This window comes from Sphaeramia orbicularis, chromosome 2 (assembly GCF_902148855.1).
Source record: "Sphaeramia orbicularis chromosome 2, fSphaOr1.1, whole genome shotgun sequence".
In the NCBI taxonomy this organism is placed as follows: domain Eukaryota; kingdom Metazoa; phylum Chordata; class Actinopteri; order Kurtiformes; family Apogonidae; genus Sphaeramia; species Sphaeramia orbicularis.
Genome location: NC_043958.1, coordinates 17,179,520 through 17,192,431, shown reverse-complemented (window position 1 = coordinate 17,192,431; position 12,912 = coordinate 17,179,520). Strand labels below are relative to the sequence as shown.

The 12,912-nt window shown below is 37.3% G+C and overlaps 1 protein-coding gene across 1 annotated transcript in view; it reads right to left on the bottom strand.

The window, feature by feature from the left end:
• The window catches only part of LOC115434767 (transmembrane protein 163-like), a 44,012-nt gene extending 33,766 nt beyond the window's left edge, over nucleotides 1-10,246 (bottom strand). Inside the window, 4 exon segments of the mRNA XM_030156901.1 lie at nucleotides 7,745-7,864; nucleotides 8,864-9,086; nucleotides 9,089-9,228; nucleotides 10,231-10,246. Coding sequence (XP_030012761.1) covers nucleotides 7,745-7,864; nucleotides 8,864-9,086; nucleotides 9,089-9,228; nucleotide 10,231 — 484 coding nt within the window. The 5' untranslated portion in view covers nucleotides 10,232-10,246.
• Between the last annotated feature and the right edge of the window lie 2,666 nt (nucleotides 10,247-12,912).

Here is a 12,912-nt window from a genome sequence, read left to right as displayed (position 1 = left end):
AACGCCATCCAGGCACTGCCGGTTTATTGGTTAGTGCTGGAGCTGCGTTATGCATATCAGTGAAACCCTTTATAGTCAGGTATCACGGTTGTTCCACACTTTGTCTCTGTCTGCTGTTGTAAAGCTGCCATTTGCATGCACATACATGTCTGTTATAAAATCAGCAGTGAGGGGAAAAAGTCACATTTTCATTCATTACTTTCCTCATTCATTCATCTTGATATAACTTGATGCTACTTTCTTCTTCACATTATTGATGCATCAGGGAAAGAACAGGAGCTCAGGAGGCTCAGGTTTAGGAACCGGTCCAGCAGGAGGAAGGATGGATTTGAGGTCAATAGTCCACTCCCTGCTCATTCCACTGTATTATTAAACCTCAAACTCCTTTTTTTTTATCAACTCTTGCTGGTTAGTTTGAGTGACGGTTACCATAGCAACAGAGATCCAAATCGTCAGCTGTTGTTACTGATTTAGTGCAGCCTGATAATTCTGATGTGATAAACACATTGCAAAAGACTGCCTGAAACTTCACAACTAGGCTTTAAGTTGCAGTTTCCATTGCAATAACTAACTCATGTCATTAACTGGTTCCTTTTCCTGTGTTTTACAACCAACCTCACATGATTATGACACTGTGAGATGTTTTTTTTTTTTTTTCTCATGAGAACTAGACGCACTATATGGACAAAAGTACTGGGACACACTGAGGTCAGGTGTCATTGCTAACTTTGGCCTGGATTATATAAACTGTAACATAAACCATCATATAATTTTGCAATGCAATAAATGCATTAATTTTTTTTTATCTTATTTTCATCATTCTAATCATTAAAACCCAGCAGTTAAACTTAAAGGAAATACTGATTTGTTACTTAACATGATAATTATTGACAATAACTGACATGAACATATACAAACATTATATTTTGGTCCCTATAGTGTATGTCTGTTGGGTTTATTGTTTACTATTGTTGACTATTACCATTTAGCCTGGGACTCATCAGTGTTAAAGAAAGTGTCCTTAATGGATCTGCTCTAAAATTTAAGGAGTTTGTCTCTGACCTGTGTTTTATTATTTTAATCCTACTAACAGATAAACTGCAGTGATCATGTGATCTCTTTGGAAGAGTTATAGTCACACACATATGAAGAAATAACAGATATACAGATATAGGCCATAATAAGGAGATAAATGATTCATCTTAAATGTTACAATGGCCAATAGTTGTGTTATTCTAAGTTGAACAAGTTGAAATTTTCCAATGACACTACTGCTAATCGATTGGTCATAGGTGAGAAGAAGATGGTGGATGTTCCCTGGACACTTTGCTGACTCTGGCTGACGCTCCACAGTGGCTTTCAGATGGTTTTATAATGAAACTCAAAGGATTATTCTTGAAACTCTAAAAGAATTCCTGTGTTACTGTGAAAGTTATTCGTGATAACCTTTAGTTGCCCTTCAGAGAACAAATTATACTCTGACATGGGAACAGTATTAGAAGCATTAAGCAGTTTGTTTATTTATTCTATTATCGAGTATAATATTGAGGGTGACATGTACCAGTAAACATGAACTAACTCTGTGGTAGTTTCCTTGTGCTTTTTTCCCAGACGTTTCTGTTCTTTACTTCTGTCTCCGTGGGAGCAGCACAGCCCACAGTACCCAGTCTGGAAGACTAGAGGAGACGACAACACGCCTCTGCTTCTGGAAGCTGTTGGAAGGTTCCCCGGTGAAATCCTGTGATGCCAACCAGCAGTGTCTCCTTTGTTCTGTCGCCTTTTCAGACCTTCACATTTCTTTTGGCCCTCAATAGCTTTCACACTAAAGGGATCCCTACAAGTCCAGATCAAAGGAAACCACAGACAGGTGGGTCCTGACATGTCTACTGTGGTACTATTCTGCACCACCACTTTCACTTACAACTAAATGAAAGTAACCACTGAAGCACATTTACTGGACACCCTCAAGAACAACCAGCCGTACTGACTGAATTTAGACTTTCTGTGGCTTATGATCACTTTTACTCAGCATTATATGTCCCGTGCAGGTATATTTAATGCTTCACTTGTATTCCACAAGCAGTTTACTCCTAATTTAATGTTGATAAGGAGTGTATAGTAGCATTTATACTCAACAGTTGCAACAATTAGCTGAAAATAAATGAAAAAATAGGACTAAGGGTCCTGTAGTCCAACGGCATGTTTAAAGACATCAACTGGCTTTCTTTTGACCTTTCAAGGTCACTCAAGGTCAAAGGTCAAGGCACCAATTGAAAACCCATATGTGACGTCCTGTCTATTGCCAGTAGTAATTATGTCAATATCTTCAACTGTTTTCAAGTTATCGCACTTTGTAATTTGTCCCATTATATGTGGATTTTTTAAATGTCAAAAATTCATTAAATATTTTTCAAAAATCAATATTTCTCAATTCTTTCAACAAACTTGGTAGACCATGCCCCAAGGAACCTATGCTATGAATTTCAATTGATTCTGGCTGACGGTTTTGGAGAAGAAGTTTGTAGAAGTCTTTACATAGATGACCTTGGGTTTGACCACTCAAGGTCAAAGGTCATAGCCTCAAATGAAAGCCCATATGCAACTTCCTATCTATTGTCAATAGTAATTCTATCAATATCTTTAACTGTTTTCAAGTTATAGCACTTTGAAATGTGACCCATGATAAACCAATGGGGATTTTTAAAATTCAAAAATTCATAAAAAATTCAAAAATCAGTATTTCCCAATTATTTGAACAAACTTGGTAGACCTTACCCCAAAGATGTTACACAACAAATATCACATCATTCTGACTGACGGTTTCGCAGAAGAAGATTCTTGAAAAATTGTTTACAGACAGATGACAGATGGATGACGAACGGATGCCAGCTGATACCAATAGTCCACTGGACCCTTCAGGCCGTTAGACTAAAAATCAGGCAGCCCTTTTGATAAATGATTTTAGAGCAAACAAACACAAACATTAAATTCTCAAAGGTGGCAATTTACCCCATTTTCTGCCCTACATCTGTTTCATATTAGAATGAATTAACATCTCTCTGAACGTCTCATGTTGGGCTTTTTTTTTTTCCAGTTAGAGCACAGATGTCAAACATACGGCCCGTGGGCCAAAACTGGCCCGACAAAGGGTCCAATCTGGCCTATGGGATGAATTTGTGAAATGCAAAAATTACTCTGAAGAAATTATCAATTAATGGTGTCAAAATTACTTTAATTCAGGTTCCACATTCAGACCAATTCGATCTCAAGTGGGTCAGACCAGTAAAATACTATCAACACAACCTAGAAATAATCAACAAAATAAAAACTAAAACTAATTTTCTCTTTGTTTTAGTGTAAAAAAAAATAAAATTACATGAAAATATTTACATTTACAAACTATCGTTTTACAAAAAAAGCAAATAATCTGAAGTGTCGTAAGAAAAGAAAGTGCATTTTTACCAGTATTCTGCCTGTTACTAAATGTTTTGTGTATTTGTAATTGTTATTCATGTTGTAATGCACATCTGTAAATGATAAACTCAAGCATAATATTGTTAAAATGGCAACCCTAACCTTTAAGACATTTCAGGTTGTTCATGTTATTCAGACTTTGAAGGAAACTTTATAGATATAAACATTTTCTTTGTATAATTTTACTTTTTTCACTGTTAGTATTTTACTGGTCCGGCCAACTTGAGATCAAGAGTGTCGCCCCTGAACTAAAATGAGTTTGACAGGTTGAAAATAAATAGTTAATTGGAAGCTAAAATTTACACTGATAAATGGCCATATTTGTCTTCTTTCTGCTTTTTTTAAAAAAGTAAAATATACAACAAACGAGTGAAAAGTATGAAATGTTGACATTGTAGTCAGTTATTTAATATAATTCATAATGCTGCATAAATGAGTGGGCTGAATAAAAGTTATTTTTCTAGTCTAGTGCTGTCATTCTCTGAATAATGTCAGTTTAAAGAGGTAAGTCTTTGTGGTTGCAGCCAGAGAAACAAACCTAAAAGCAAAACCATGGACCTTTCACTTACAAACTCTTGTCATAATTCACTTATTCTTACTTCACAGACTTGGCAGTTGTAACATCAATGCAAAAATGTACAAAAACCGTAAAAAGTAAATATATTTGTTTGTCTCTAACTCATGTGTAAGTGTGCAATTGACATGAGACCTGAAGCAGCAGCTGCCACGCTGTGCAGAAATTCACACAGGCCCTGTATGTTTACCGTATGTTTGTATAACACTGATGTTGTACTTGTTCTGTTTCCCAGTTCTCATCATGTCGTCTGCTGACAGGGAAGAAGAGGATGTCCGGTGTAAAGGTACAGATGAACTCTCACATGTTTAATCAGCTGTTCTTAACAAAACCATCGTGCATCATGGATATATATGTGTTATATATGTGTTAATAATCAAATCATCTCCTCTAACTTGGATATTTCTCTCCTTCTGTGATCATTAATTATAAAAAATAGTAAAATAACATAAAAATCACAAACTTTATTAATATCTACCAAACACAGACAAATTCAGTTTAATATTTGACCCTGAACAAACTATACTCATTATAGCTTAAACAAACTTAATGGTGGGATTTTCCACACATGAACATTTTTTGGATGTATTATCACAAAGACTTCTGAAAACCCCAAAATTCATCTTGACTTTGAGGCCAAGGTTTGGATTCTTTGATCATAACACATCACTGGAAGTATCTGATCTTGCTCACAAGCATTTCAGTACAAAAATATATTCTTAAAAACTGGAAACCTGAAGAATTCCTGACATGGAAACACTGGTGTCCTACTGCGCTCCTGAGAAAATATTCTATTCTGTTTGGGAAAAAACTATAAAATGTGAACGGATCTGGACCACATTATAGTTCAAGTTCAAGAATTCTTTATTATTCCCATGGGGTGGCAAACTGTGTGCAGTCTACAGAAATACATAATGCGTGAACCAACATTCAGAATCACCAAAACAATAATAAACAACAAAAAAAATCACCATCATCGATGTTAAGAAGGGATGAACTACTGGATCATGATCAGTAGGGGCACAATTACCAAGTCATTACAGTAATTAATTGTCAATTTGTGTATTGCACACTCATCTTGTACTTGTCTGTGTTTAGGTATTTTAAATTTATCTTTAAAAAAAACAAAACAAAATTGCATCTTTATGACCTTGTGCTACTTTTTACGGTGACAATTTAACACAAGCACATGTCCAGGGACTGCAGATGAAAAACAGTCATTTGATTAACTCTGGTGCATTTACAGCAATGTGAAACAATGCACAATGTCCCTGTTAAATAGACTAATAAAATAGATAAAATCCATGAACTTTACAGAGTGACACCCAGGATGTTGGCTTCGACACTCATTAGTATATAAAACAAATAAAACAGGGTCTGTAGTGATTAATCTAATGCTTAACTCTGGATTTTATGACTGTAGTATCTAATTATAGTACATCTGTTTAATTTATCACGTGCTGTATCACATTTTTATTTTATACTGGTTCCATGCATAATAGATATGTTTAAGTATGGTTACATTCCAAGGAAACATATCTTTAGAAAGAAAAGATTAGTGTTAAAACATCAGTGGCTAAATGAGCCTCATTTATGACAAAGACATTCATGCATTTCATGTTTGTATTTTGGGTTTTACAAAAGGCGCTGCCATTTATCCATCATATTTAATCTCTCCTCGAACAGTCCATCACTCCCTACTTTCCCAGGTGTTTTGTTTGGTGTGGCTCCCTGAGTGACTCCCACATGTAACAGTAAATATACTTAAAGCTAGTTAAAAGTAGGATTAAACAAATACTGAGGAAACAGCTATGTACACAGAGGATGCATTTACTGTCAGTCCCACGTTCTTGTTAATGTGCAGATGTATGTCATTGCAGAACCAAAATGTTACATGCGTCATTTGTTATTTGTGAATATACGTGTCGATTAAGCGACTTGTAACTCAACACATACGGGGCAAAGGAATAAGCTGTAAAACCCGTTCTGTTCTGCTGCTGTAACACAGTTTCCTACTAGAACAGGAAGAGTTTGCAAAAACACTGACTCAACTCAGGAAGGGGGACTGATTTCCACAACAAAAGTGTCCCCATGTTCTAATCACTTCGCTTAAGACAAAGTGCACAAGAAAACACTCTTAAATTCCCACCTCAGCCTTCTTGTGTTTCTCTCTCAAGGCCGTTGCAGTAAAATGAATAATAACGCGCGTGTAATAAAATTGTCTCGGTGTGACTTTAAATCAGATGACTTTACTGGAGCCTCATTTATATCCGCCGTTCATTTCGATCAGTTCCGATAGAAGGCTGCGCTATCATGAGGAGCTTGCAAACAGCAGGAAACCCCCGCGTCATATCTTTTCTCATCTGCAAACTAATGCTAAGGTGATCAGCAACACTGCAGCAAAGCTCATCCTGTTTACTGATGTTTCTGTCGAGTACAACCAAAGATCCAAAGTCATCATCTCAGCCACTGCCACATTTCAGGAAGGTATCAGACATTTTTGTCTAAATGTCAGATCTGAATAACCTGCAGGGTTACGTAATTTGCTTTGAAACGTCTAAATGCAAGAAACATTTCCTCGAATCGGATCCCTGTGAGAAAGAGCCCTTTGACATGCAGAGAATTGAAAAGAAGACTATAACCTTCACTGTGTCTTTTCAGACTCAAAACTTGGAGTGAGTCATTGCATCCACACTGGGATCTTAGCCTTGATGTGAAGGGAGGTAGAGAGGAAGTTAAGATCCAACTCGGGCAGAAAAGATGTTCAATTTATGGGTTTTTATGAAGTAAAATAAAAAGACAACAGTTTTGGTGTATTGCAATAATATGGAAGAGAATGGAGGCAATAGTTTAGCTAAGTTTCACATGAAAATCACCTCTAAAAATGTTTCCTAAGCACTAAAAGTAAAAAATATGATGAAAACAATGTATTACACAGTACAGATGGACATTAACTGCAGTTTTTATTTTGTCTTGTGTGACCTGAGGAGATCTAACATCTGCAAAAAGAATGTTAAAGGTTGGCCCATAAAGACCCAGTGCTACTTTTGTGAGAAGTTCCCAAATTGATTTTTTACTAGATTTAACCTTTAAGTGATTTATTTCCATTTATCATAATATTATCCTCTCCATTTTGCATTTTTTCAGTAAAAATCAGGTATTTTCTGATATTTAATTCGCTGATCATGTACTTTAATCATCATGCTGCGATTACATTTGAGGGTGATGATACCAAAAACTGAGAAAACTTAAGAAAAACTGACTTTTTCACTAAAATTAGTCATTAACTGTACATAAACCAAATCTGTCCACCCACTGTCATTTATTAAACTCCATGGGTTTTACTGGTGAATCAACGTTGTAGAAGATGACGGTGTTTCCACATTCACTAAGCCTCTGAACGTCCAAATGGGTCATATCTGATGACAATGAAAAGATGACAAACTGCATTTTACACCAATTATTTCCGTGTATTGATAGAATTAGTGGGTCATCAGTGATTTACCTTTTTTATATCAGTAAATGATTTTGGTCACTGGTGGATATTTGGGTCTTTATGGGTTAAAATGTGTTACTGTATCCATTAATCCACTCCAATATATCAACAATCAACAACTTGCCCTGCTTCCCCAAGTCCTTATTTCTTGCATACAGATAAGAATATTGGATGAAAAGTCCAAAATGAGCGTTACTCACTGAAAGCAGCGATTGCCAGGGCGATGGTGACCACGATAGACACCCAGGACACCCACAGAGCCTTCTTACGGTAACTCTGCGCCTCATGCGGCTTCAGTCTCATGCTGCTCTCCAGAAGACCTACGAAAACACAGGAAATCCACGTCATGAATATAGACGTTCCATCCAGACCTATGCAATGCTTGGGCCCTGTAATAATACAATACAAATCCCCCAAACTGCAGTTTTATCCAGATGCTGCACAGCTGATGTCCACTCCCTGGCACTCCAATGCAACATGTGACCCAAGCACCAAAAAAAGTCCCATCTGTCTGCTTTATTAGCACAAAGGCATTCAGTTAATTGGGTACAGTTGGCTCAGTGGATCATACTCCATGTGTTACTTTTAATTACATATACTTCAAACATTTCGTATTTCATAGATGCTGCAAATTAAAACATGGTGTTCCACTTTGGTACAGTGTTTCAGCTTGAAAAGTATGAGTTGCATCACCCTTTATTATAAACATAAGAGCTTGCTTTCTTTTTTCTTTTTGCTAAAGCTGCAGAATTCTCCTTGTGTGGAGTTCTAAATGCAGGTGCTGCAAAAAAAAAAAAAAAAAAGTCACTTCATCAAAAATACTTACTGAACAAACTCTGGTTTCATACATCATGTGTACTGAGTTCTATAGGCTACAAAGGCAGATAAATACACGCTCCTGTGTGTGTGAGATATGAAGCAGCTGTCGTTTTACAGTAGCTGAGTCCACTTGCGCACTTTCCCCAAGGCAGTCTGCTGAATTATTCATATTCATAACAACAGAAACACAGGAATGTTTTCGGTAACCAGCAGGATCCAATTGTTTGCGCGTTAACGTGAGTAATTGCTGTAAATATTTACTATTTAATAAATCCTATATCCTCTTTAACCTCTGGAAAAGTGTTACACAGCTTGTCTGTCTGTATGTGGCTGTAAACAGATTTCCACTGGTGTTCAGGGCAGCCCACAGTCTGCACTGGGCCAGTATCTAATGCCACTTCCCCTGGCATTACGCACCGCGGTGTGCGCCCTGACCACGGGGCGTCCGGTGAATAAAACTGCCCCATCTTTCAACTTTGCATCCATTTCCCAGCGCCTACCTCGGTCCTCTATGCTGTCTGTGATCTTCATCTCCTGGTCCATCTTGAAGCCCTCTCCCTGACTTTCTGTGCTTGGCTCCTGCTGCTGCTGCTGCTGCTGCTGCTGGGTTTCCGCCTGTTCGCACTGGCCGTTCACCGCCGCCGTGGGGTCCACTACTGCCGGCTCCGGGACGGCAGTGGAGGGGTCTGGCGGTACGGAGTCCGTCATCTTCTCGGCCGGTTGCAGGTTCCAGTGAGGCACTCCAAAAATGTCACACCTGGGCGAGAAGTGCGAGCTTTCAGCAGGGAGAGACCCGGAGACGGAGAGGGAGGGAGGGAGGGAGACTCCTTGCAGTGCTGCGGGTCCAGTTGCGCCAAATTGCACACTGTAAGGCAAAAGAAAACCGGAAATTAAAAGACATGGACTTCAAAACAAACGCATTTGTGGAAAGAAAAATCAGCACTTTGGTCATTTTTTGTGCAGCATAAGCCTGTACATTTGTGCGTCTTTTTTTTTTTTTTTCTTTTGCGCAATGCATTATTAACCCGTTATAATTCTCTAAAAGTCTCTAAATATCCCAGGTGTTTTTTGCTCTTCATTCCTGCAATATCAGCCAAATGATGGTAATAAATAGGCCTATGTGATGCGGATCTGTCATGTCACTACGTTTTGATCATAATACAATCACTGTACATCTCGTGATATTCTATTACATGATTCAGATCTGCGTTATGACTGATATGAAGGCGATTAGAGGAAATGTCTTTTCCAAATGCTGTAGTTAAAGTTTGGAAATCAAAACGAACACCTTTAATATTCAAAGAAAATGGGGGAAATTAACTAAATAAAACTTAGAAAGACAGTCGGTTTAGAACAATAATAAACTTTATTGAGGGGAGGGGTTAGGGTTTTGCGCGCAGATTTGCTTCTATATTTCTGCTGTTCTGGATGTGTTAACTGTAATTTCCCAATAAATTTGACGTGTTTTTTCCTTTTAACCGTGAAACTGATATGTTTCCCATGTAACTTTTTCTTTTCGTGTGTGTGATTTTCATATAACCTAAGCCTTTTTTGGTTTCCTGCTACATCCTGACACGTCGCTACTTTGATGATGAGATTTTTTTTCCCTTTTTTTTTTTTTTGCATAAAATAAACTAAAATTACATTAACCTAAAGAAAATAAATAAATAAATAAAATTGCATCTTATTTTGAAGTCTGTGACAGGAAGTGGTATCTGCCTTTACTGTCAAACTTCACCAGAGACGTTGCGCACAATCTGGAAAAGCAGCAGAAAAAACATTACAACCAGGCTTCAATTCGCGACGTCGTGGAAACATCAACACCTGGACTCTAATTACTGACCGCGCAGAGGCTCATGGGACCCACTCACGCCATCTCCGGAGTCGGACGGAGCGGCTGCGGATGATGCGCCGCGCGCTCCGCGTCAGAGCTGTCCCATGTGGATTGGACGCGCACACGGGCTGGTCCCGCTCATCTGTCACCTGTCACGACCAGGAGCAGAGTCAGGCGGACCCGTCGATGGGACTCCACTCCTGTCACAGCTCAGTGATGCTTCTGCAGGGGTCACTCTGTCTGTTTGATGACGGTGACGTGCGTTTTTTCACGTATTTCACTGGAAATGTGATCCTTGAAAAGTGCCAAATGCGTGATCTTAAATTGCACTGTTCTCATATAACCTGTGCACCTTTTTGTGCATAAAGGTGTGGTTCCTGGTCTAATGGGTTGCTAAGATACCAGAGACACATCTGATCAGCATCTGGACATAATACCATATAAGTCTATAAACCACTAAGACAACTAAGGTGCACAAAAGACTACTTTAGTTTAGATTAAATAACACCTTCATGTTTCTCAGTGTAAATGATGGAACCTGATATTTACACACTTCTGCTGCTTTTCATCAGATATATCTATGTTCAGGTTGAAGGATTTCCCAGTATCAAGTTTATTATGTGGTAAACTTGTTCAACACCTGCCTGTTTTACAGTAAGTTCAGTATAAAATAGTTAATTCCAGTCTGCGTTGTGGCAGAAAGCAGCAGGTAAATAAAGCACGTTAGTCATCGGTCTCGGCTTCCACCTAGTGGTAGAAAAGGATTACTGCATATCTAGTCCACGTTCAAGTTCAGTTTCCACAACCTTACTATTGATGATGAAAATAGAGATTATATAAGAATTCACGTATAAGCCTTTGTTGTTGTGACACACCTCAGACAGACACTGCATGGGAGATAATTTATTCTTCCGGTGTTAATCAGTGTCATGTTAAGTTTTTTACGACACCTTTTACTGAGATTTAGGAAATGTTACATGCACTAATCAAAATATTAATATTATGTTTTGGGTCTGTAGGTTGATAATATTTCATTGTAAGTTTATCCAAGTAAAAGCTTTTTAGCATGATAGAAACACTCTTGTAACTTTTATTTATGTATGTATTTATTTAGTTTTCATTATAATAGGTTGCTCTTTTTGCCATTTTGTGTGATTTATTTATTTCTTCATTAATTTTCCTGTATAAACGGTTTCCTTTCTTTCTTTTTTTCTTTCTTTCTTTTTTTTTTTTTTTTTTTTTTACATATATTTATTGAAATTTTGAATGTTAGAATCACAGTATATAGATACAAAGTGAACATAGGCATACAATAGTCCCAACCCACCTACCCTGCATGTCATCTATCAAGGTTTACAAAGAGGAAAAAGTAAATGCATGAATAAATAGAAATGAAAAACATAGATGTATACAGAATTACAAAATTAAATGCATAGTACAATACCATTAAAATGTATACAGATAGCAGATTGACGCTACACCTAACCCTAACCCTACCATCAATTTAAACTATAGCACTGGATTTTGTGTGCAAAGCCAAAGTAAATTCTGTTCATTTTCTGAGGAGTGGAAACAACAAGAACACTTAAACAAAAAAAAGTCAAGCACCCACTGATCAGTATGTTAAATAACCAGCCAAATGAGTGTCTCACAATGGCAAAATTTTTGTGAAGATGTCTACAGACCCAAGTTCAAGTCAAAATGTTTTAAAGGCCATCACTCAAATTTTGGACCTAAAACTTACCAAAATCTAAAATACCCGTTTCCTCATCTCTAGTCTAGTGTCTCTTTGTGGAAGAATGTGTCAGTGAGGATTTAAGAAGCTGAATTCAAGCCTCACACAGGACCTCTGTAAAGTTAGAAATGCCTGATGTATTTGTGTAACTTGTCTGATGGAAATGTAGTGGAAAACGACATATACTTGATTAAGGTACTTTTAGTGGCTTACAAAAAAGCGAACCACCAACAAAGGACCAATGGATTACAATTATTGAAGGAATGTAAACAACGGAAAAAATAACTCAAAAATTGCAACTACAACAAGCACAAATGGACAAAAATGGAATAAATGGACTGATTACAGAACTCGAAATGGTGGAAGGACTGAATAATGAGAATGTAATATCATGTAGCGTACCCAAGCAAGGTTTGTTTGTTTGCTGTTTTGTTGTTTTTGCTAATTATGCGTTTATAAAATTTCAATAAAAACTTAAGTGTTAAAAAAAAAAGTTAGAAATGCTTGGAATCTAGAAAACAATGTGATCTTATGTGATCACATAAGTCGCATTACTAATGTGACTATTACATTTAATTGATCAAATATATAATACAAATCAGTTACATTTTCTCTGAGATAACCAGTTACTCATGTAAAGGGTATTACCAGTATTGCCCACCAGGTTTGTTTTAGGGATGACTTACAGGCACAAGTGATTCACCGCTAAACCAACAGAGCTCCTCTGCAGCTGGAAGGGATTTTATGTCTAATCTTAAAATGGTGGGTTTTGAGTAGCATGAGATTTGAACCAAGGTCCCTAAATTGCCTTTGGTGGAACATTGAGCTCATTTTTAAGGGTTTAGGTCTCTGCTTTGTGTGGTGGACTTCAAAACAGTTTAAGTAGCACAGTCATTATTGGTCATTTTAAAGCTTTTGATGGTGGACAAAGCATTTTAACTTGAATGATGATGTCAAAAGGATGTTACTAGATGAATGAT